Source organism: Marmota monax, unplaced genomic scaffold (genome assembly GCF_021218885.2).
Source record: "Marmota monax isolate L192 unplaced genomic scaffold, Marmota_monax_Labrador192_F-V1.1 WCK01_AAM20220418_F8-fsc00031, whole genome shotgun sequence".
Taxonomy (NCBI): Eukaryota; Metazoa; Chordata; class Mammalia; order Rodentia; family Sciuridae; genus Marmota; species Marmota monax.
Window position 1 is genome coordinate 15,291,475 of NW_026695197.1, and position 26,878 is coordinate 15,318,352.

Sequence of the window (26,878 nt, forward strand, 5' to 3'; positions counted from 1 at the left end):
ACAATAGCATCCATTAATTATGAATGGTAGGTGCAAAGAAGTTGGTCATGTTATTTTCAGTCCTCTTGGTGGGTTTATGCTTTGAGAAATTTTTTCATAATCTTTTTTTTTTTTTTTTGTACAGGGGATTGAACCCAGGGTTGCTTAACCGCTGAGCCACATCCTTAGCCCTTTTATTTAGAGACAGGGTCTCACTGAGTTGCTTAGGATCTCACCAAGTTGCTTAGGCTGGCTCTAAACTCGAAAGATCCTCCTACCTCAGCCTGAACCTTTGGGATTATAAGCAAGCCACTGTGATTATAGGTGTGCACCATTGCACCTGGCTCATAACCATTTTGTAATGCAAAGATTTAACTAAAAGTTATTCAGTAAACAAAAAAAATTTTGAATATGAGATCATATATTAGTTTTTTGTTTGCTTTTTAATTTTTAGTTTCTGGGTTATTTATTTATTTATTTATTTATTTGGCTTGTCACTTAAAAAGAAAATGCTTAGAGGGATAATTCATTGGTTATATTTGCTCCCAAATGACCTCCAGCTCATGAGTGTTTCAATCAAACTTCACTCAGTGCCAGTGAATTGATTTATTTTATACTTGGATGCTCTATTATATGTCAGCAGAATTATTTACTTTCTACTTATCACTCTGTATTATATATCGCATAGCATTTTCTTCCTTGACGGACGATATAAACTAAAGCGAGGGAAAACTACAAATGGATCCTGTATTTGAAATAATGCCAGAAATTTTGTGGATTATTTCTGATTAATTTTCATTTACTATGTGGACGAGGTGCAACACTTTCTCTAACACAGAGGGCTGCTAACTCTTAGCATCACTGTATTTGCAATAGTTGCTTTTAAAATCCAAACTAAAACTGTTTTACAGGATGTGACAACAAAGCAGCAATGATGATTCTGATTTGTTAGCACAGAAACAAATTTCAAATCCTGTCCATGTACAAGGCACCATGCTAGGCCCTGTAAGAGACATAAAGCCAGACAAGAATCTGTCCCTGCCTCTGAGAACTCATAATTGAGCAACCTTTTCTTCTTGCAAGACTAACTACAAAAGTTTTATTTTTATAGTCAGAAGCTGGCTCTGGCTTTGTTCTGCTCTGATCTTTGTAACTTGTTTTAGAGATTTCTCAGTAGTTATTCATTGCTCAGTCAGTCTTGCTGACCTTTGGCCAAAAACAGTAGCATTTTGACCTGGCCTATGGAACTCGGCGCTTCCCACTCCATGAAGCTAGTGGCATAAATAACTTCAAATAAAACCCTCCTGGAGATGTGTGATGGCCACAGCATGAGGGAGAAATGGGGCAACAGGGAAAAGAAAGAAGTGGGAGTACACAAGAATAAGTGGCATGGCATCCATGTTTTAAGCATTTTTCTCCTTTTCTCCCTTAAGAGATTTATTGTTTCTCTACTAAATAAATGAAAGGAAAAAAAAAAGTGAGGGTGCAACACTTCAAACCAAGATGCTAAAATTAAATATGTTCCCTTCTACACCTGGGTCTTTTAAGTGGGCTTCTTTGAGACTGGATATTTAGGGTAAAGATGGATATTTAGCATAGAATTTAGTATGGGCACACTTCATAAGTTCACAGACAGTCAGAGGGGAGTGGCCAGTATGAGAGGCAGTGTGCCTGTGTGTGTGTGTGTGTTCTCACACACAGATGGGTACACATGTGCCTGCTCATGAGCGAGACAGGACAAAGGATGATCTAAAGGGCAAAAGGCCACCTACGTCTTGAAGCCATTCACACTTTATGGTGTCTAAACTTCAAAACGAAGCAGTTCTGAAGGCCATTTAGTGGCAGCACTACAGGACTTCCTGAGAAGTTAGGCTTATAAAATAAAGACGCATCTGGCCACCAGCACATGAAAAGAACTCTTTGCAGACAACAGTTCAGTAGGAGGAGTGTAAATGGATTCAAAAACACCTGGCTGATGTTTCCCTTGAGGTTCACAGGGGGTGAACTGGTTAAGAAAGGCTTGGTTAATTGGACATCATCAGGCAATTCGACATGTCCATAATATTGGGAAGGGACCAAGGGAGTGTTGATGCTATCCTAGTTAGAGTATTCCAGGAAATAATCTTCCCCTGGGTTCTGCCATGGGTGCCAAAGCTCAGAGCAGGTCAGCTCAATAGCCTGAGCCTGTTTTCACATCTCCAAAATGGGAACAACAGTATTTCACAAAATAAGGAAGACTGAAATAAAATAGAAAGGCTTTGTACAGGTATACAAAGCAGGTATACAGCCAATGTTTCTTCTTATTTTCAGCTTTAATAAATAAAGAAAAATATGAAATACTATCCATAGCAATGATGCTCCATAATTCTTGTAGCCAAATAAAACACCAGTGTCTAGTTGTCCCTGTCTAGTTGTCCCGCAAAGACTGGGTGTACCAGAGCTCAATTTCTTTTCTCTCTCCCACCCCCCATCCCCCCCTGCAGCGAGCTCCTCCCTGAAGAAGCGATTCAAGCGACGGGAGATCGAAGCCATCCAGTGCGAGGTGCGGAAGATGTGCAACTACACCAAGATTCTGTCCACCAAGAAGAATCTGGACCACGTGAACAAGATCCTGAAGGCCAAGCGGCTGCAGAGACAATCAAAGACAGGCAACAACTTCGTCAAGAAGAGGCGAGGGCGTCCCCGGAAGCAGCCCAATCAGTTTGATGAGGACTCCAGGGACCAGATGCCGGTGCTGGAAAAATGCGTCGACCTGCCCAGCAAAAGGGGTCAGAAGCCCAGCCTGAGCCCGCTCGTGCTGGAGCCGGCCGCCAGCCAAGACACCATCATGGCCACCATCGAGGCGGTCATCCACATGGCCCGCGAGGCACCGCCCCTGCCACCGCCGCCGCCACCGCCACTGCCACCGCCGCCGCCGCCCCCACCCCCGCCGCCGCCGCTGCCCAAGACCCCCAGAGGCGGGAAGAGGAAACACAAGCCGCAGCCACCCGTGCCGCAGCCGCCACCGCAGCAGACCCTTCCCCAGGAAGAGGAGGTCAAGGCCAAGAGGCAGAGGAAATCCCGAGGGAGCGAGAGCGATGTCCTTCCCTAGGGCTGTGGGCCCCTGAACCTGCAGCTGGGGAACTGACTAATTGGAAGTGCAGTGGGCGGGGCGGGGGGCGGGATCCCCCACTGCAGGGACAGCAATGCCCTTCTCTCCAGAAGCGGGCGGGCAGAATCAGGCCAGATGACGGGGTTGAGCCATCCAGAGCTCCTGGGATAGCAAGGCAGGGGGACACCTTCAGAAGAAGCTCGTCTGTGCTGTAAGGCAGTTCCCAGTCCAGCGGCCCTTCAGTGGGGCTGAGTCCTTTTCAGGCGAGAAGACCCATCTGGGAGGAGGAAGCTGGTGCTCTCTGAAGGCCACCTGACCTCCACCTCCAAGGTGCGCCCTTGATTCCGATTTCATTTGCTGGCCAGGAAAATCAAAGGGAAACACCCTCAATTAGGAAACATTCCAAGGGGAGAAAAGCTGCACATTTGTCAACTGGCTTTGTTGTAACCCACTTCACTTAATTGGTTTTATTTCTTTGGGTTTGCAAGCTCTGCTAGGCTTTGGGACACCAGTATCATCTGCAGGTGACCTGAATCTTTCCGTTAACAACAGTACAGTTTCTCAGATGGAAGCGAGAGATCGGAAGGTGGGATCTAGTGATAGGCGACCTTAGACCTGCATTCACGTTCTTCTGTATGCCTCCTCTATCTCTCACACACTGGTTTTTAGCATCGTCTGTTCCTGCTTTTCCTTTGTCCATTGTACTTCCATGTACCTAAACTAGCTGCCTTCTTTTCTTGGTACACATCTATCTAACCTAATTGTTACCTGTGTTGTAAAGCTTGCCCTTGGCACCTTGTCCCAAGGAACTTGGCTTTGAATCCCAATCGTTGTGAAGAAGATACTCAGTATTGATAGAGCCTTTTTAATAAGTGACTCAGATCAGCCAAGGATATGTTGACCAAGATGTCAACCAGGTTATTTTTATACTTAAAACATATCAGTGGGAATAGGCAGAAAAAAATGGTTTTAATACCCCAATACAAATGGAATAGCTGATGAGTCACCAAAAATTAAACCCCTGACCCACTAGAAAGACAAGTGTCCAGCAATGCCTTGGTACCTGATTTTTTTTTTTCATACAGAGCTGTCATAGGTTTTTGAGAAAAGGAAACAAAAACATAATAGAACAAGTCCATATCTCTTGTTAATTATTTCTTAAAAGCAAATGGGAGTAAGTGTTCTTATCAGAAAAATAAAAATAAAATGTTCAAAGGGTATCACCACTCCAATTGTATCATGCCACCTTGGACAAAGTATCCAAATTGTGGTTGCCTTAATACACTAAAACATTTTTGTACATAATGTAATTATAAATCTATCAGTCTGCATGGATGCAAACTGTGTGTGACAAATCGTCTTTTAAATGGTCAATTTCCACTGTACGTTTCTCATCCAAGTTGTACTCTAGCCATTGGTTTAGCGTGGTCAGATATTCCATCTCTATTATCCATTTCCACAGCCCAAGTTAAACATGTTAAGAAGAGTCAGAATGAATAGGAAGTTATCCCATTGCCGTAGATGTTTTTAAAAGTCAGATGTGGAAATTTCAAATAAGTATTTCCAATTTCCTCCCTCCCTCTTCCCCTCACCTTCCCCAAGACATCGAATACCTGGCAGGGTAGATAGAGAGACACTGAGAGAGAGAATGAAATTTTATAATGGGAATTAGAAGATCTGGTTTACCTCCAAATTAACTTTCTTTTTCAGGAAGTTGGGAACAGCTGGAAATTGTATTATCACTTCAGAACACAATGTTATTTTCCTTAGAGAGAGATGGATCTTTGTTGGGAACATAAGAGAATAAGTGATGGGGTATCGATGGGAGTAGATTTTTAAAATCCCAAATTAGTGTGCTCACAAACATCACTGCTCTGTTGTGGCACCAGCAGGTAGTTGAAATCACATACAGAGCCATCCTGTTCTGAACTGTCACCATGGAGCCATGGACTTCCCGTTATTTGTCACCCACTAGGTCAGTTGCACTTAATCCTAGCAATATGTAAGTTTAAAGACTGTATTTTAAATCTACTATCCTAGGTACTCAGTTTGTGACCTGGATTGACCTTTGGCATTTCACACAAGTTGAACAGCAAAATCAAACCAGCCATTTTCAATCTGTCATTCCCAAGCCATGTCTGAGTGGTTTCAAAGTCACCAGAGAGGAAGGTTTAAATTAGCCCCTCTCACCCCACCATTGCTATGAAAGAGCAACCATTTTCATTCCAATTAAGCCATAAAGAGGTTTCTCTTCCTGTTGGATTTGAAAATGATTTCTTTCATTCTTCCTTGCCCTTCTCTCTTCCTGTATTGTACTGTCTCCCAACCAAGTCTGTAAGCAGACTATATCTTCTTGCAGTGGAGAACAAACTGGTGCCTGCTAAACTTGTTAAAGGAAGACCCAGAATTTAATTGGCATTAATCTCTAACAGGTGAACAATTCCAGATAACTTTGGGATTCATTAAAATTTCCAAACCAATGAAAGCTATTCCAGGAGAAATACAGCAAAGTTACAACTTATATGTGAATTCAGGTTCATGGTTGGCATGTGAGTTACATGCAAATCCTCCACATATAGATCCTAAGAAAGGATCAAAGGACCAAAGCTGAGGCATGCTAAATAGTGGCTTGGAGGTGGAAGCAAATCCAATCACCTACATACCTTCCTCTCTGCTCCCCAGTGACTCCCTCAGTGTCCCATTTCTCTTCTGCCTTTCACTAACCTGACTCATCTCATTGGTACACCATTTTCTTATGCTCTAAGCTTTCCTAGGCCCCTCCTCTCCTGTCCAGGCTCTCCATGAGGCCAGTGTAGTTTCCCATTTCATTGATTGCAGAGCCAGGAGGAGAACCCAGCTCTCATGATCCAGATTGCCAAAGTCTTAAACTCTCCAACACTGCCTACAGGGGCTGCATTTTTGTATTTCAGAGAGGTCATTGGGGATGCACAAAATTCCTTATATGTATTGTAGAGACAATACATTTTTTTGAAGAAAAAATTGTCTATCTATGGGAGTCAATTTTAAAATCCCAAGTTAATATGCTTGCAAACATGAGAAACCCCTTGATTTCCTTTTCCCCCCCCCCCTTGTTTTTTTTTCCCCTAGAGTATTCTCCTTTAGCAAGCAGATACGGACCCACTTATAATATCAGGAGTCCCATTAGGGATGAGAAAAGAATGAAACCTAGCTATGACAGCCTCCTTGAAGGTGCTGATGGATCATTAATCCACTGTACTAAGTGGTTGGGTGGCTACTTGCTTTTCAATCCCTCATCTCAGATGAGAGGAGCTGAAGTTTAACTTCCTCAAATAGCCCAGCTCTGGCTATATCCCAAGAAAGAAAGGTCAAAGGAAAGGAGAGCATGCAGGGATGCTTTGTGACTTGGCAGGACCAGGACTCAGCAGCCTCTGGCAGCCCAAGGAAGGTGACTAAGGGCTGGCAGAAGAGGAGCATGTTAACTTGGCCGCTGCCTGGAGTGGAAGGCCACGCTCAGTGGCAGTCAGAATTTGCGTTCTGCACAGTGCTGAGTCTATAAATATGATAAGCAAGTGGTGACAGAATTATAGAATAAGGTGATGTATTACATGCAGATCATAAAGGATTTGGTATTAGGACTTAAGTAGAAAATCCCACTCCTAGCTTATTACCCAACAATATTCAGATAATGAGCTTTTGGAGAATTTTTTTTTCTCTATCACTAGGAAGATTTACCTGGGAACTGTCTAAAGTCTATACATATATTTCCAAAGCCTTTAAATGCCAACCTTAGCGTGGAGAGGGAGGGGGTGGCAGGAGCCGAAATGCCTCAAAAGCCATTTAAGTGTTACGTTGCAGGATTTTCAATCCTACTCATTATGTAAAAGTAGATAAATATAGACATTTTTCTTAACACTACCCCATCGTATCACAATGGTCCAAATGCCAGAGCTTACAGATAATGTCATCACAGTGCCTAGCAACTCAAAATGTAATATACCGTAGCATTTTCTTGGTGTTTCTTAAAAAGTTTCTTTCCACAATACAAGGCTTCCTCTGCCTCTTGTTTCTTGGAGAGTTTACCCCACTGGCGAGTCTACCTTCCCTAATGGACACAGTCATTTGGGGAACAGTCTTAGAAGCACATATCAACCAAGGAAGAAACTTCCTGGATACCTATTGCCCACTTGCCCAGGTATAATAAACACTAAAGGGGGGAAAATTGAACAGAGCTGCCAACTGGTCAACTTCGAAAGGTAGCTCCACCCTACGATGGTGTCTTTCTTTTTTCTTCCTTTTTTTTTAAAAAATCTATTTCTTAAATAATAATAAATGCACATGATGTGTTAAATATGTACATATATATTTCAAAAGAAAAAAATGGGGCACAAGATTGTCTTACAAGTCGTGCTGGCTAATTTTTAGTTTGTATTCATAAGTGGTTTTTAAAAGCCTTTTTTAAAGTGTAATTTGCATGTTCTACTTTGATTGTATGTAAACATATTTTAGAACAAAAATGTATTTGTATTTTATTGAATATAGAGGCAAGAAAAATTGTACATTGTTTGAAATGTTCTTTTGTAACAGTTTTTATTCATAAAGCATTTTTGTACATTTAAAATGAACATGGACTTGCTGTTATTTGAGGCGTAGATACATCTGGCATGCTTTACTGTCATGCTCCTCCATGGTCTTAGATGTTGGGTTTTAAACATTTTTTTCTAAAAGAAAGCTCAGTCTTTTTCGCTACCAGATCAGGTTAGCACAGTATAGAGCACTTAACTATTAAAAAAAAAAAGTTAATCCTATTCATATGTTATTCATTGTGTGAAATTAAAGACATTCAATTCAGTCTAACATGAGTTGTGAATTCTTTTGTTTTATTTTCCATCTGGTTCACATCAGTAAGGAGTCTAATAGTATTTGGGGGTCTTTGCTCACACCAACTGGCTACAGAATCATTGACAAAAATCTAACTGAACTTCTCTCTTTTGTCTGCTGCTGAGAGATATGTTGTGGGCAAGATTTGAGTCTGCTTGCTGGGTTGCTATTCAGAGAATATTTCACTACCTGAACATAAAGCCAGGGGCGGATCACACAACTGTCAGACTCCTGCTAAAACCAGTCATAGGATGCTATAGGATGTTGGAGATCCATCTTATTCTAAATTTTTAGAAGAACATTATGGATGTTCTCGAAGTATCCCAGAATGGCAGATAGCTGAAGAATGGGTCCTTGGCTTGGCTTCAAGTTTTACTGGAACCATAAGAAGGAAGATCTACCTTATAAACCATAGTTACTGATCGCCTACCCAGAACTTAGGATCCTTCCTTTGGAGGAACTTATACAATGTGCATTTGAAAAATGAACTACAGTTCTAAGCAGAACATGAGGAGTGTTAAAAGGTGATGGAGTCTTGGAAACAGTGTAGATCCCTCCATTTCTCTTTTTTCTTTTCCACCTTTTTCTATTCCAAGTTTGAGTTCATATTTATAAGTGTATTAAAGTATAATTTTTACATTCTACTATGTAGGTGAAGGCACATATATTTATGGGTTTTTTTTCCTTTTTTTTTTTTCTTTTGTCTTCTGACATGCCTCTTTGAAAAGCTAAGATAGGTAGCAAATGTTATGAGCAGCTCCCCACCCCAACCATCAGTCACACCCATTGTCACATTTAACATGACATTCAGTATTTGTGGCACCCACAGCAGAGAAACAGAAGGTGGGTGAAATAAGTGGACATTTTCAGGTGTAGACTCTCAGGAGAGAGCACTGTGTTTTAGATGGTCTCCTGAGACAAAGAACGTCATCAGCAATCTTAAACAGTAGAATTTTCCCTTTCTCCTCTCCACTGTAGTATTTTGCACTGAACCAGAAAATGTCAATGCATTATATAGTCCTCTTCCTAAATCGGCCTCATTAGACTCTTTGGCATTTCTAAAATCAGAAATGACTTCCCAGAGTGTCCCTAATGTCTTCCTACCAGCTTCTACACGGGGACAAAACTGTTGCTTTAGAATGGATTGCCTCAACTTAGGGGGTTTTAATCAGTCCATAGGGCAGCAATGTGCTGATCAAGACCCTTGGGAAAGTGGCAGGTGTCCATACGTGGCCGGTGTGAATCTCAGTCCACAAATAGATGGACGGAAGGAATAGACACTTTCTAATTCTTTTGCAGCTCAATTGCATTCATTTTTAAGACCCTAGTCCATTAACCTAGCAGAATCTTCGTTCCAGAACCAAGGCATCCTTTTTTCTAACGGGGAGGGGAAGGAAGTAAAGGTCCCAGCAAGAATGGCTCACTCCACTTCCTTCTGAATTGTTCCTCTATGCCTACTTCTGTTTCCTAGTTTCTAGGCATTTGAAACTCAAAAGCCAGAAAGAAAGTCTTTAATTTTTCTCCTCTGCTTTAGCTGTCAGATCCATGCCCCAGGGGGATAGGGACAAACCAGCCCAATTCCTTCTGTTGTGGGGTAGAGGGTGGGAGGAGAAGAAAGGAGATGCTGGAAATCAATTACCACTTCAAAAATCTGTCAGGCATGCGACAGGAAGTGAGGCAATGGGATGTGCAGAGCTAAAGGATTTGCCCAAGGTCAAAAAAAACTCCTTTATAGGTCAGATGAGATATTAAATGTGTGTGAGAGAGTATAGTGTACAAGGGGTGTGCCTTTCTATTGCTACTACTATCATTTGGGTTTTTTTATTTTTTTATTTTTAGGTAGATACAATATTTTTACTTCATTTGTATGTGGTGTTGAGGATCAAACCCAGTGCCTCACACGTGCTAGGCGAGCATTCTACCCCTTGAGTCACAACCTCAGCCTCTCATTGTGGTCTTTATGGGAAATGCCAACATCCAGATTTTAAATTCTTACAAAGCTTTGACAATACACTGTCCTGACATAAAACCTTTTGATTTCCAGGATGAATTAAAGGAAAAACTGTTTCCAAAATATGGTAAAATTGGGAAGTAATAATGAGAAGTATTAAAATCTCAAAAAATTTTCAGATTCTTATTAAGTTTGATATATATATATTTATATATATAAATAATTTATATATATAATTTATATATATAAATATATATATATTTAATCCTCTTATTTTTAATGAACAGAATTTGGGCAGAAGGTCAAGATACCTGGAAGGTGTTTCTTTACCTGCTTGGTCACTAAAGAATTCTGTCCCCAGGAGTAAAATGACTTTGAGTCTTACTTGCCTACTTTAGAAAATGGGATACTAAATGGTATGAGCTTGCAGTGCTCTCCCATCTAAAGGTCTCTCATTCTGTCATTGTTGCACCTTCCCAACAAGTCCTACCTGTAACTTCAGCTCCCATCATTGAATGGAACACATGACATACTGGGGTCTGTGTCTCAGCAGCTTGTCCTGTCGTTCTACAACTGACAGATGTGAAGGTGGAGAAGACTTCCATGAAACAAATAGAAGGATGGCATATAATCAAATCCTCTCTGCCTTCCTTTCTGCTTCCATATTGCCAGTTACCAAATATTTAAAAATTAGCAAGAAAGACGGGGCCTCATTGAGTTTTATTCAAGCAAACCTACCTAGATCATCAATGTCCTTCAGGATATAATTCAAACTTCACTTTCTCTAGCAAGTCTCAAGATGACAAATAAAAATCTCTTGCACCATTCATTTGGTAACTGCTCTTAATGTCACATGTGAGAAGGTACGATCATCAGTCAGGGTTGCCATATAAGGTTGCACAGGCTGTACCCTGCCCTAGGGGACATGGCTGAGAAAGAAATGGGTGGCCGAGACAAAGTCTGTACATCCCCTTATCAAGCTGTATAATAAACAGGTATAATAAACACTAAAGGAGGGGAAATTGGTGTGGTATCTGCCCTGAGTGGGCATCTTTTTCTCATTCTCACAAAAGTTCTTTCATGAAAAGAGAGTCTTTAAAAAAACAATAAAGACATACTGTATATCACTGAAAAGTAATGCCAACCTCTAGCAAAATTACCTCTACCTCTTCTTTTCCCTCAGACCATCCATGTTGCCCTTGCCTGAGACCTTCAACACCAGCTGCAAACCCCAACCCCTCCTTCGTGTCTGCAGTGCTCCGTGTTCCAGAAGACCCCTGACTCCACTCCAAAAAGCCAAAAATTGCCTCAGCTCTTTGCCAGGGAACAAAACAGCATAACCAGACCACTACTTAGGTTCAGCAGTATGTCTTTAAGACAGTTTCCTAAGCTGACATTTGACATCTCGGAATAGCTTCAGTTTTCAAAAGATGTTAGAAACTTTTATTTTGAAATAATTATGTAAACACAGGAAGTTGCTAAGGAATACACAAGGAAGCCTAGTATGACCCTCTCCCAACTGGCCCCCTCATGCCAATGTCCCACACAGCCACAGTATAGTACCTATACCATGAAATTGACATTGGCAAAATCCACAGATCTTATTTAGTGTCTCCTGTTGTGTGTGTAACTCGCACGTGTGTGCATGCCTGTGGTTGTGGGTGCATATTTATGCAGCTCTGTCACATGTATGGGCTTATGTAACTGCCACCACAATCAAGATCCACAATTGTAGCATTATCACAAAGATGTTCTTACACTAACCAACCCCTCCCTATCACCATCCCTAACCTATGACAATGTGTACTCCATCTCCACAGTTTTGCTATTTCAAGAATGTTCCACAAGTGGAATCATGCAATATGTATCCTTTTTAAAAAGAGTATATATTTAGAACTGCTTTAGACTTACAAAAATCCCTGAAGATCACAGAGTTCACATGAACCCTGCACCCAGTTTCCTTTTGTTATTAATATCTTTCAATCATTGTTACATTTGTTGAAAGTAAACTAAAGTCCATGCTCTCTTCAGACATTCTTACTTTTTTAGGTGATGTCCTCTTTCTTTTCCAAGACCCTGCTTGGGATGTCACTCTATAGTTAAACCCCGTGTCTCCTTAGATTTCTCTTGACTGTGACAATTTTTCAGACTTTTTTTGTTTGTGATGATTTTAACAGTTGTACATTGTTTGAAGAGCACTGGTTGTATATTGTGTAGAATATTCCTTAAGTAGGATTTCTCTGATGCTTTTCTCATGATTAGACAGACCATGTTCTGGGGAGACCAAAACAAAAAACAAACAAACAAAAAAAAAAAACAGCAGTAAAATGAGATTCTGGTCAGCTCCCATCCAGGGTGCATACTATCAACATGATCTATGGTTGTTAATGTTGACCTTGATCACCTGGCTGACCTAGCATCTGTGGAGATTCTCCACAGTGAATTTCCTCCTTTTAGCCCCATCTCCACAATGTATGAAGTCCCTACTCAGAGCCCACATTTAAATGTGAAGTGGTGCTCTGCCTCCTTGAGGGCTGAATACTTTCCTACATTATTTGTGATTTTTATGTACAAGAGATTTGTCTTTTCAAAAATTTTGATTTTGTAATACTTTTAGACTTATAGAATTCTATAAGTGACAAAATCATTCTATTGAAAGCTTTCGCCCAGCTTCCTGTAATGTTCACATCTTACATAACCACATTACCATCATTAAAGCCAAGAAATTAACTTTGGTACAGTACTACTTGTCTCACTGCAGGCTGGATTTCATCAGTGTTTCTAAGAAAGCCATTTTCAAAATAGGTTATTTTAAAATTTTAACTGTGTTAAAATACACATAGCATTAGACTTATCATTTTAAGTCTACAGTTCAGTTGTGTTAAGTGTATTCACACTGTTATGCAATCAATCCCCAGAGGTTTTGGAGTTACTTGTTTTCACAGTGCTAGGGATGGAACCCAGGGCCTCAGGCATGCTAGGCAAGCACTCTACCACTCAGCAATACCCCAAGCCCCCCAGAGGTTTTTCAACTTGTAAAACTAAGGTTCCACGCCCACATATTTCTCCTCCCCTTCCCTAGCCCCTAGCAAGCACCATTGTTCTTTCCATGCATATGAATTTGAGCATTCCAGATATCTCATAGTATCACTCCAGATACCATGCAGTATTAGGAGGTATACCTTTTTTATCATACATAGATGGGATATATTTTTCTTAGTGTACATTTATGTTGCAAAATCATATTGGTCATATAGTCGCATACATACATAAAGTAATAATGTCTGTTTCACTCTATTATCTTTCCTATCCCCACATCCCCTCCTCTCCCCTCCCATCCCATCACTTCCCTCTACCTAATCTAAGGTAACACTACTTTCCCTAGTACCTCCCCACCACACCGCCTGATTATGAATCAGCATCGGCATATTAGAGGAAACATTCAGCCTTTGGTTTTGTGGGATTGGCTTATTTTGTTTAGCATGATATTCTCAAGGAAACCAAATTATAAATTCAATAGAAAGCATCACCAACAGATTAGACCACTTGGAAGACATAACCTCAGACAATGAAGACAAAATATATAATCTTGAAAGGAGGTATATCTTTTATCCTCCAGTTATTGCAAAAGTAATGTTTTATGGCTTGGGTGTACAAAGGTTTGATTGATCTTTATCCATTAAAAAATATACAGGTGGCTTCCTGTTTGGAATCATAAAGAATAAAGCTGCTATGCACATTCATATAAAAGTACATACATAAAAATACACTTTCACTTCTCTGGGAAAATTGACCCAAATTCTGATTGTGGCTTATAGGGAATATCCATTTTTTTTAAATTTTGAAAAGAACTATCAAACTATTTGATACAATTTTACACTCCCATCCACAGTACATGAACAGTCCAGTCTCTCTGCATCTTCACCAGCTTTTGATGTTGTCACTATTTTTCCTTTCAGTCATTCTGATAGATATTCAGTTGTCTCAGTATGTTCAGGCTGTTATAACAAAGTATCATAAACTGAAAGGCTTTTAAACAATGGAAATCCATTTGTCATACTTCTGGAGGCTAGGTAGTCCAAGATCAAGGGGTTGGCAGATCCAGGTGGGCTAAGAGCTGACTTTCTGATTCATAAAGATGCCTTCTCCATGTGTGCTCTCATGGTGGAAGAAATGAATGAGAATCTTTGGGTCTGTCTGCAAGGGCACCAAGCCCATTCATAAGCATCCCACTGTCATGACTCAATCACCCCTCAGAAGGCCTACTTTCTTAAAAGCATCGGTTTGAGAATTAAATTTCAGCATACAAGTTTTAGTGGGATACATAGCAATGATAACTCACTGTGTATAACCCTTTCTGTAATAGCTAATGGTGTTGCCCATCTTTTCATACATTTATTTTCCATCTGCATATCTTCTCCAATAAATTGTCCCTGCATTATTTTGCCCATTTTCTAATTGGATTTTTGTTTGTTTTTGTTTTTAGATGTAGATGGACACAACACAATGCCTTTATTTTTATGTGGTGCTGAAGATAGAACCCGGGTCCCGCACATGTGAGGCAAGTGCTCTACCACTGAGCCACAATCCCAGCCCTCTAATTGGATTTTTAAAATGTCGAGTTTTAAGAATTCTGTCTATATTTTACATATTAAGGCTTTTGTTGGATATATGACTTGTATATATATTTCCCAGCATATAATTTGTCTTTTAATTCACATGTAAAGTCTTAACACACTCCCGAAACCTGGACATCATTCACATTTTAGCATGGCAGAACAGGGTCAGCAACATAAAGTGATTTGTTTTTGAAACACACAGCTTGAATTAGAAGTCAGTGCACTTTAACTCTTGGTCAAATATTTTCCTGCTATGGACAATAATTTTGGTAGTCATATTAGGTCATCCATTTCTCTCTCTTAATGAAAAAGAATCTTTCAGTCAATTATGGTGTGCTAGTTTGGAAAGAGTCTTAGAAAAATTATAACTCAAGTCCTTCAATTCACAATTGATGAAACAGAGGTAGAAGAGATGATATTACTCTCCCATACTAATACAGTTTATTAATTACTGGTGGAACCCAGTCTAGAGTCCAAGATCTTGACTCTTGTATGATCTGTCCCTATTCTACACACTTTCTTGGTGCTTCTTCAATCCAGCCATGTCCAGCATCCTCACATCCTAAGAGGCTAGGGGATGGGAAGACCAATGATGTGAGAGCCCAGGAAGGAGCACTTCACCTTAGAGAGGTGAGGGAAAGTGAAAAACTTGAGAAGAAAGCAGATGGTACCAAAGCAAATGATGTGGGCATGTGGTCACTGAGAAGGCCAGTCTTAGAGGTTTCCTCAGCAAGAATAAGGGGACTGCTGATGCCTTTGTGAATGTTATCACTGCACCCCCAAACATATATGATAATTTGTTTTCCAGAAAAATCTGTAGAAAATAAATAGCATATATGTTTTGAGGTGCAGTGATAATATCAGTAGCCCCTTTATCCTTGCTGAGGATATCCCTAAGACTGGCCTTCTCAATGACCCTATATGCCCATATCATGTGCAACACAAAAGCTGACTAAAACAACCTCTAAAATATATTGCTTCCTCAGTTCAATAATTTATGTCCATATAGTTAGTCCTCTGTTTCCGTGGGCTCTGAATCCTTGGTACAGTGAGTGTTATTAAATGATGGTGATACATTCTGAGAACTGCAATGATTTCATCATTGTAGAAACCTCACTGAAACACTTACACAAACCTAGATGGTGTAGGTCAATCCCTCCAATGTGGCTTCTGGATGCAATCAGGAGACACAATGGTGGTGAGCTACATAAGGTTGTGGCTGTCAGTGTAATACTCCACACTGTTTAGAATACATTTTTAAAAGTAGAACTACACTCTGTGATGATTAAATGTATTGTACACTAAATACAAAAAAAAGTGCGTAGTTCTTCATCATTATTACCAAGTGTTATATACTCTAGATAATTGCACGTATTATATTCTATATCGGGGAGTGTAGGAGGTTCACTTACATCATCACCAAATCACCAGAAAATAGGAATATTTCAGCTATATTATAATATTTCTTTTTTGAGATATGCATTCCTGTTGCCCAGGCTGGCCTCAACTTTGGGAGCTCAAACTATTCTCCTACATCAGCTTCCTGAGTAGCTGGGACTACAGGCATGTGCTACTGTGCCCAGTTTCCATTATAATCTTATGGGAGTTTAATCATATATTTGGCATTCATTGCCCAAAATGTTCTTATGTAGCATATGACCAGATAGATGAGGATGTGTGCAGGCTATCTACAAATTTTACACTGTTTTATATAATGACCCTTTAGAGGGGGTACCTTGAAACAAATCCCTATTGGACACTTTGTTAGCTTTCCATCTCTATAACACCTGAGATAAACCAAGGAAGAAAGGTTTGCTTTAGATTGCAATATCAGAGATTTCAATCCATGGTTGCTTGGCCTCATTTCCTTTGGGTCTCTGGAGAGGCTGTTGTTCATGGTGGTGAGCAGTTGGGAGAGGAAACTACATGTCTCATGGCAACCAGAAAGCAAAAGAGAAGGAAAGGGGCCAGTCACAATACCCCCTTCATAGGCATGTACCTGGTGCCCTGACTTGAATCCACCTCCTAAGGGCTCCACCACATCCCAACAGTGCCACAGGCAGGTGACCAAGCCTTTTAACACATGAGCCTTTGTGATGTTTCTCAAGCCTTTGGCTTGGGTCAGGAGGGTGCATGTTTACTGTGCTCTTTTTGTGATAAGCAAGGCACATGTGTACAGGTAACAAACAATGAAGCCCCTGAGAGCTCTTTGAACTTTCTGGGTCTTTGAAGACATTTAATTTTATTTCAAAAACTACATAAAATAAAAAAAATCAATGCAGACACCACACAAAATGTGGCTTTGTGAATAATTGCAAAGAATGTCCTCAATAAGCATCACCTAGGGTAAACAATAGACCCTCTAACACTGCTCTGGGTGCCCCTCCAGACCTCCCTCCAAAAGCAGCCACTCTCCTGATTCTTACAGTAATCTCTTTCATGCATTTCTTCATGATTTTACCATTCAAGCATATCCCTAGACACGAATGGTTAGTCTTACCCGTTTTAAAACACAGCATGTCTTTTAAGTCTTTTTGATTTACATGTCTCCTCTTTGTCCCTTCTTTTTCTTTCCATGTCCCTGTAGTAGAATTTGGACTATTTGACCTACAGAGTCTGCTATAGTGTGGCTGCGACTGACTGCATAACTCATGGTGCCATTCAACTTGTTCTTCTGTCCTCAGAATTCCCTAAAATTTGGCAGCTGGATCTAGACTCAGGATCAGCTTCACTTTTGATGACGTGGAATTGTGTTCTTCTATAAGGAAGGACACAGGACCTACTTGTTTCCCTGTGATGTTAATAGGCACAGATGCTTAATGCCTAAAACTGAATTTTGATATTTATTACTATCAATAAAATTTCACTGATTAATTGGTAAGCTTTTGTTCTTTTATGGTATAGTTTGTAGGGAAAGCAGAATGAATATTTGATTCTTCCTTTAATTTTTAGGATAATGAATGAGTTCCCTATCATCTTGCAAAGAAGACTGATTGACCTTTTAAAAGAATATTTTGAATTCAAGAATTGAAGCATATTTGAAGGACCTTAGACCATTGCAATTATTATCATCACTGAATCTCAAATTAGCCCATCTCTGACCAATTGGGCTTTCTTCAGTTGGCTCCTGGGTCATTTTCACATACCCTAGCAGTTTATTATAACCTATTATGCTTTGATAGCTTCTGAGTATCCAGTATGACAGATGTTCTAAGCTCATCTTGTAACTTTTATATTCATACCTGAAATAAGCTATTTCTCCAAGAACAATTGCTTTATTTTATTTTTTTAAAATTTGTTTTAATTAGTTATACATGACAGTAGACTGAATTTATGCACTTTGATATATCAGATGTGGTAGTTCAGTTTTACAATTTGGGATTCTAGGGATAGATAGATAGATAGGGCAGCGAGAGGTAGACAGTGATAGGCAGATATAGAGATAATCTGAAATAAATTTGAATAGGTAATATCAAAATGAACTTGTTAGATGAATACATGTGTGATTATATACTTATTCATGTTGACTATTTTAATTCAAATTTATTAAAAATTCCTGAACTTGAATTGGAAGAGTTTTTACTAAAACTTACACTTGTGCCTCCTAAAAGAATTTTTAAGGACATAATTATTCCTTCAGCTTATTTACTCCACATCATATATTCATGTTGGTCAGCAAAGCAACGCTAATGCTAATGCCATCATCAGCATGATTACCAGGGATGTGAAACATGGCATGGGTTTCCTTCTTTCTGCCATTTCTAAGGGTTCTATAGCTACACTTTCAGATATTCTAAGAACATGAAGGAAATACCTACTTGCTCCTTTTAACACACATGTATGTAATCTTAGACCTGAGGGCAACCGGTTGTCTAAGGTATGTGTCCATGGCTGGTCATGCTGGGGTCTCAAGCTCATCCTTAAGGAAATGCCTAAGAAAGGACCCACAGGGACAAAGCTTCCTGAGCTCTTGCATGTTAGCAAGAGTTTATACCTTTTTGCTCTCAGTCCATTGGCTGCATATAAATTTCTTGGCTCACAGCTTTTCTTTGAGTATTTTAAGTAGGTTCTGCTACTTTCATCTGGCATGAAATGCTGCTTTTTGAAATTTAATTATAATCTAATTTTGTTTTTTAATTTTAGATACACAAGGTATGTTTTTTTAATTTATAATCCAATAGTTGTATTAGAATGTATCTTAGTGTTGGTAAATATTCTCTTTAAATATGTAATTTAAATATTTTTTAAAGAACATCTTTCCAGGATCATATATTTTAGTATCTATTCTGGTTTGCGTGTGTGTGTGTATGTGTGTGTGTGTGTGTGTGTGTGTGCTGATTTTCTTCTTCGGAGACTTCTACTATCTTCAGGGATCTTCTTTGTGCAGCTTCAATTTTATTTAGTTCCCTGAATCCTTTTTATCTTTTCCTTTCATTTTTTAATTTAATTTCCCCCCACCTTCATTTCTCTGAGTTACCATCACTTAGTTTCTAAACTTTTCTAATGTGTGTCATTCTTTCCTGTCTGTTAGCATTTTCTTAATGTATTTTAGATTATTTTTTTAAACAGTAGATTAGAGTTTTGATTTGTTTTAGGAATACATTTATTGGTGTGCTTTAAGTTTGGTTTCTTTTTCTATTTTATTTTTAATTACTTTTATAGAAGTTGACATTTTGCTGTTGTTGTTGTTCCTAATTTTCATTTGAAACTACTTTTCCTGAATCTTTAGGAAGAAATAGAGTTGGGGATGGCTTTTCTAATTTTATAAAGTTCCATCTTCTGCTGTTTATCCAGTGTTACAGATGTTTCTTTGCTTCCTAGGGTCTCCTGACTCTGTTTTCCTCTCTCTACTTTATTTGAACTTTCTGTTTCCCTCCTATTATCCCTATCATCTCTAATGTCATTTTAAATGATACCGAGTTTTTGGCTATCAAGTACATTGTCAAGGCCTAGTCCTGTGCTGCATGCCAGGTAGGTATTAAGAAGCCCTAGAACCCATCCCTGGTCACAAGCTAGGGTTGTCTCCAACTTCATTTGGGACATGACACCCAGATGGATGAAAATGAATGTACCAGGCCACTAATGTTTGAGGAGTTAAAGGGTGGGGGTGGAGAGAAAGAATCTCTCTAGGTGTAGATTGAGTTTGATCTGAAAGAGTACATGTGGACAGCTTGAGAAAGAACTAGAATAGGAAGAAAAGTCCCCAAATGGTTTTTATTGACCCAACTGTCCCCTTTTCCACTGGCAGTTCTCAGAAAAGCTGTGGAATGTACTGAGATAGCAAGGTCAAGGTCGTAGGGTGAGGAGGAAGGGTCCAGACCATGCAGGCTGTGTCTTCATTCTTTCTAGAGATGATAATCAGCAACACTTAGGCTCAGCCATCCAAGTGATGTCCAGGACATAAAACCAGGGCAGAGTACCTTTGTGGTCTCTGCTTTTTGAAATGCAATGTAAGGAATGTGAGGTGAGAAGTCCCCCATTCCACCACCACTGCATCCCACTCCCCACAGCTTTCTTGAGCTTTGGGAAAAGTTCTTTCCATGGATTCTGAGCCTCTGTTTGTTCTTGCTGCCTACCTATGAGCAATAAATTTGCTTTGACTAACATGGTGTGTGAGTGGTTGTTTCACCAAACTTGAGAACCTTTGTAAAGAAGTGGTATCTCCTGGTGTGTATCATAAATGGGAAAAATATATATATAAGCAAATATGTCTTAATTGGAACAGGGAGGAGACCAACCTGGCTAGTAGGATAAAATGCCACAGAACAAGAAGGGGTCAACAGGGAACAGATAGGAATAAATAGGAGGGGATCATAATATTGAAAAGCAAAAAAAGGGGGGGGAGGTTCCTAACATTGCTGAGCATTTATGATACATTTTTTTAAAACAATAAATGGGGACTTAAAATTCCAGAGAGTTTCAGTCTGTGGTTTATGGGCCAAGTCTTATATTTGGATTATGTGCTCCCTTTCCTTCTTAGTATCTTGCACATAGAATATTTCAAATTTGCTGATTCAACACTGCAGTAAATTACTGTGGAACTACTTTTTTAAAAAAAGAAAAATGTCTTTGTGAGCCAATACAAATATACTGCCCATAAAGTCAGTGCTGGCCCCAAGGAAAGTCTAAGCAATGATGGATAACACAGCTGAGATAAAAAAATCCACCAACCAGTGGGACCGTGAATGACCATCAGCATGGCTTAAAGATAAGGACAACGTACAACCCTTTTTAATATGTTTAAAGGATGTTAGTTTCAAGAATTACTTACACATGTGAAGCAAACACAAAGCACTCAGATAAAGATAAATGTCAGTACTTACTAAATGCTGTTTTTCTCTGTCTTCTCCTTTCCATCTTTTCTAACCCAGGGCCACATTTGATCTACTGTCTATTTATGGATGGCCCACACAGTAAGAATAGTTTTTACACTTTCGAATGATGGTGGTGGGGGCCATCAAAAGAAGAACATTTCAAGTCACGTGTAAGTTCGCTGAAATTTAAATTGCAGGGTTCACCAGTGAAGTTTTCTTTGAACAGTTCCACGCATTCACTTACACACACACGTTATCTGGGACTGCATCTGGGATACAACAGAGTTGAACACTTGTGAGAGAAACCATGTAGCCCGAGAAGACTATTATCTGTCCCTTTTACACTAACAGTGTGCCCTGGAAAGACCCACTAGATTTAGTCCACTATGAAATTTATCTTGCATCATTATATTCAGCTCCCAAGAAGGGGAATAACCCCCCTTTTGTTTTTCATAAATTTCAGACTCAGTTTCTTATCCTTCTCAGTCTTATCCTTCAGTGTTCCTCCATCACTTGGGGTTCTAGTTCCGTGTGCTGTGTTTATCTGGCCTGCTTTCCCCAACCCCCTCCCTGTTTCACAGGTGTTCCGGGTTTCTGCTACAGTTTAAGCCCTCTGGCCCTCTGAATCTCTTGCCCACTGTGCTCTGCCCTCCGGGGTCCTGCCGGCAGAGAAGTGCAACCACCTACACACAGTTGTGATGAACCAGCTTTCATTGCCTGCAGGGTTTTGAGCATCTCAGCACCTTTTTCCGCTCCTCCTTCCCAAGGCCAACCATAGCTCTTAGGAGGTCATTGTGTGTTTGTTGATTGGCCATTTGATGGATTGGTAGAGCAGCTGGGCCAGTGAGGCAGCAGCCTGGGGTAAAGGAGGGGCCACCAAACAGCCTTCACAGGGGCTGTGCCTGGGGCACTGTCCTCTTGTTTTGTGTCCTCCCTCCTCCCTACTTCTTCTGAGTTCACTGGATTTGAATAGAAGCGAAGATGGTGCAATTGAACCAAAGAAATGTGCCTCCATCTGCCTTCAATTCCCAGGCTGAGAAACCATTTCCAGAAGGCCTGGTGCATAAGAATCTGATGTGGTGACAGAACATTCTGCCTTCCTCTTGTTTCACGAGCAAGCCCGGCCAAGTTTCTGCAGACTCTTAAACCCTGCGGGCCTTTCCCAGCCTCTCCACTAGGGCTGCTGGCCCCCATTCCAGGAAAGGGATGCTTTGAAACCCCCTTCAAAAGAGAACATCTAGCCCCACGGCGGGCTGATGTGTCCTGGTACAGGTGGACTGGGCCAGCTAGGGAGGCCACACACGCTTCAGGCTTCCTGAAGCCTTTCAGAATTTTGCAGGAAAATATAAGTTGCCCCTTACTGTTTGGTGATATTTTTGACTGAGCTGAAGAATGTATTATGAATTTAGAACTTGAGTTTTCACAGAGAAAACCCATAAAAGTATGACCCGGGGCGTACACAGTGTGGCCACTTGCAGATAGGGACAGGGGAATCCAATGCCCAGCTCGGGGACCAGATCAGACCTGAGGAATTTTTAGTGGGGCAAGTGAATCCCTAGCTGGCCCTCTTTGGAGGATCTCCTTCAACAGGAAGAAAAAAATCTGGTGTCCAGCCTGGAGATAGACAGAGTGAGGAGGAAGGAAATAAATGAGGACATTTTGCACACATATAAACTAGCCTCCCACCCAGCACTTCACACTGTCCTCCCCCTTCAGGGCTGGTATCTGGGTCCTGCCTCCTCTTCTGCCTCTTTTCTCAATAAGGCTTGTCGGGTTTCTGGCCACAGCTGGAGTATTTAATGCTTAGTAAGACATTAGGGATAGAGGAGTAGCAGAAAGGTACTGAGCACTGACTGACGTCAAGACAGCATTGGACACGGGCACGTGGAAAGACAATACACTCAGTTGTCTCTTGTAAAACAAGAGACCCTGATACAGTGCCTGGTGTTACCTTGAGGATGAAATGAAACAACGTCTGTAGATGTACTTCACTAACCACTATTCAAGTGGAAAACATTATTAGTAAGTCCACCAACACTATGCATGTGGCCACAGGTACCCTTAATATTACTGTGGCTACTAGTCTTACTAATGCTAATCAAAGGGATGAACAATGAGCTGAAGGATCTGGAAACCCCATCATACCTCAGAGGAAGGGTCAAATAAACCACATGGCTTCAGCTCCACAGAAATCTCCGAGAAAATAACTGTTTCCAGGACCCCAAATTTGCAATGTAGAAAGAAGATAACTTTTCTCTGAGTCCCTCCTCATCTCCCCAGCCCCCAGTGAAAACTGAAGGCCACAGAACAGAGTTACAAAAAGAAATATTTTACTTGAGGACAAGGACAACTTGCTCTTATAATAGTCCAACAGTGCAAAATGCCATCTCCAGATACAGTAAAGACATTGTCTTTGGAAATGTCAGAGTGGAGAGAGATGAGCAACTAGGCAGAGAGACTTCTAGTGGTTATTATTTATTGTTATTTATGCAACAGTTTTTACAGATAGTCATTGCCTGCCAGGCCGTGCTTTCAGTACTGAGAAAATCATGGTGAACAAAACCGACTCTTGCTCTCTTTGACCATGTGTTAGCTTAGAGCAATGGAGGGGTGCGGGGACGCTGGGCCTCTCAGCCATTTCCTATCACTCTCCTCATATGTCTCTGAGAAACTATAGTTCCTTTGTGTAAGGCTACATGGGGAGAAGGGTATAACTGGCCCATATCCAGTGTTTTATCCCTCATTTGGTTACCTCACTGCAGTCCAGCAGTGTTTGGCACTGACAGTAGGGAATGGGCAGGGCAAAGAGCCTCGAGTGGCCTATGAATCCATTTCCTTTAGGATGACTCCTCCTTGGCCAAGAGTGGCCTGCTGCCCTAGTGAGTTTCAGAGAACAGTTCCTCTGGGAGCTGAGCTTCAGGGCAAGCCTTTAAGAAGAGTCGCTGGAGGCTGATGGACCCCAAAGCTCCAGGACCCCTTGGAAGCTCTTTAGGGTGAGGAGTAGAAGCCTGCACACAGGAAAATGCATTCAGAAGCCTTAAACGTTAATAAAAGTTGTTAACTCTGAAAGCAAGTGGGATGTGTGGATGAATCTGGAGTGAGAAAGGGACTTCTCAGCTTATACGTTTTGAAATTATGATTGTATTAACTATTTAAAACACTTAAAGAAGAAATTATCTTTGAGATTATAATGCCAAAATGTAATTCCCTAGCAAAATTTAGAGTCATGTGATGATCCAATGTTTTAGCAAAAGTTTTACTAAAATTAACAGCAATGTATAGAAACTTCATTGTGTTTTCTTAAAAATGCAAATACAGTGGAATACATATAAAACTTAGGAATACATGAAGACAGATATATTTGAGGTGCATGCTCAAAATCATCTTACAGACAGTGATGTGCAAGCAAAATCATGTGGTGCTGACTGGCCTGAAGGCTACTCCTCTCTGGACCTTCCCAACCTCCTGAACTTCCCAAGTGAACTCTATGCTCCAACCACATCCCAACCATTCCCCCACAAAAGATTTGGTGAATTATACCAAGGGACATTGACCCAACCATGCATAAAAACAGAACTCTGACACACAACTGGTAGCAACATGCCCAGAAATGGAACTCTTGCTCATAGTTCAGGAATTAGCCTTCCATGTCAGCCTTAAAGGAAGCTGGGTTGTTTTCTCTGTTGACAATCCAGGAAACCAAACAATTACTTTGGTAAGTCAGCTCCAAATGGCTAGGATTTGATTGATAATTGACACTTCCCTAATTTTTGCTTCTGCTTCCAATTTAGGACCAACTAGGAAAAGCCACGTCTGCTCCTCTAACCAATCCCAAAGAAGGCCCCTGCTACTCAGCCAGCCTGCAGCTGCCCCAGGTCAAGGGTCTGGTCAGAGTACCTGAGCCTTCTCCTTGCCCCCTGTGAAGCTTTCCCACCACTCTACCTATCTTTGAGTCTCTTCCAAGGAGCAGGTTGCTTGTGGCTGATTCTCTTGCTATAGTGAACTTGGAATTATCAACCGAGTTGTAGGGGTGCTCTACCACTGAGCTACACCCTAGGATTTTCTCATTAGGTTTATCTATTTCCATATTCAACCCTGGAATTTTCCAGAGGTCTTAGCTGACATTCTATGCTTTCCCCACTGCTGATTATGCTCCATTCCAAACACCTTCCCATCTCACAGTGAGTCAAAGCTGCTCACTTTGCACCTCAGGCCTCACCTGCCCCCCATCTGTGCCTGCTGCCATTCTACTCCCATAGTCCAATCATCCTGGCCTCCTCTCAGCTCCTGAAATAGCTGGTTCTGGTTCTGAGGGCCTTCACATGTTGTTCCTTTGCCTAGAATATTTTATCTACTTCTATTGTGACTGTCTCTCAAAGTCACTATTCCATGTCATCTTTTAAAATAGATCTTTCTTTACATACTGTTCTCCCCAACACACACTTAAACTAGGTTTCACTCTTATTTTCTCTTAGGTATTTTTCCTTTGAAGGATACATTTTGATAATTTATACTTAATATTTATTTTGATAATTTATACTTAATATTTATTTTATTTATTTATGCGATTGGTGCCTGTTTTCCACATCAGCCTGGAAGCTCCATAATGATGGACCAGATCTACTTTGCTTCCACCAGTGTAGATTCTTAGTATGTCCCAGTGCTTTGCATAAGATGGGTACTCAGTAACCATGTGTCAAAGGATGTAAACCACACCCATGCCACAGGACCCATCCCTGACATTCCTGTCTCTCTGACACATGTTCTTCTCCAGGACTCCCAGGATGCCTTGCACTTTTTTTATTTCAACACATGTTGTCACATTGCAATTATTGATATCTGTCATCTACATTGACATTATAGTTATCTGCCATCATGGATCTCCCCAGCTTAGTATTTATTTACGAAGGTCAGAAATATTTTTCTACTTAATCGTCATAAATGGATATAAGTTGTGTTAATTCGTGGGATTGGTGACTTACATGTCAGTGCAAATATGTTTATCAATAAACTTTCTGGACAGGAAGTTACAGAATAGAGGGAAAAAGACTTTCAAATGGTGCTAGGGTGGGGTGGGTAGAGGTAGGGGGCTGAGTTCGAAGGATAAAAAGGTAAGGAAATGAAGCGGACAGTGTAAGTGGCTTAACTTTGAAGAGAAAAGAAAGACCCAGGAATCAGAGAGACCTGGATTCAGTCTTGTTCAGCCATTGCCTGGTGGTGTCACCTTGAGAAGACAAGTTACCTTACCTAACACCGCAGCTCCTCTTCTGTCAGACGCTATAACAGACTCACCACATGCCCTTTCAGGAAAAATAAGTGACATAATGCAAAAAAAAAAGATTTATTTTTTTTTGTAATTCCTGGTGTTTAAGTAGTTTCCCACAATTTTTAACTATTTTGCTATTACCATAATACAAAATTGCCATATTAATATTTTTGTTTAGAGTTGTCTTTGAACAAAATCTAGAAAGTGCTAATAATTGAGTGACTGAGGTTATCAAAGATCATTCTGAATTGGATAATAATGAAGACATTTTGCATGTAAGAGGTTTGGAGAAGGAGGCTGGGATGTAAACCATTATGTTCATAGAGTCACATGGCAAATGTACAAAGTATCTGTTAATTCACCTATCCATCCATCCTTCACTTCCTTCCTTCTTTCTTCTCTCTTCCTTCTTTTCTTTTTTTTCCCTTTCAGTTAGAACTTGAAGAAGCAAAAGGACTGCCCAGCTGGGGAGAGAAGCAGAAGTCTACATTATCCGATCTATTCCTCAATGGCATGAAGTTCAGTTCCTAAGTAAAATTCGGAACCATAAGGGCCACAGATCAGTGAGATGGTGCCCTGAGATATTCAAGGGGTGTGGGATTTGTTACTTTACAAAAGAGTTAAATATAATAGTAATTGAGGGAAGCAGTTGGATTAGAAGAAATTATTTGCTAGGCAGTTTCAAAACCAGAAAATGCTTAAAATGCAAACCACAAAATGCAGACAACCTCAAAGGTTAATGAAAACCTGCAACAATAGACAAAGGAAATGAAGAATTGCAATAGAGGCCTCCTCCCA

The 26,878-nt window shown here is 40.4% G+C and overlaps 1 protein-coding gene across 3 annotated transcripts in view; it reads left to right on the top strand.

The window, feature by feature from the left end:
* Positions 1-7,906, top strand: part of Setbp1 (SET binding protein 1) — a 353,550-nt gene extending 345,644 nt beyond the window's left edge. For all 3 annotated transcript variants that reach the window (XM_046428350.2, XM_046428353.2, XM_046428352.2), the window contains exon 6: positions 2,463-7,906. In XM_046428350.2, the coding sequence (XP_046284306.1) occupies positions 2,463-3,070 (608 nt within the window). In that variant the 3' untranslated portion in view covers positions 3,071-7,906. The remainder of the gene's footprint in view (positions 1-2,462) is intronic.
* The last annotated feature ends 18,972 nt before the right edge of the window (positions 7,907-26,878 follow it).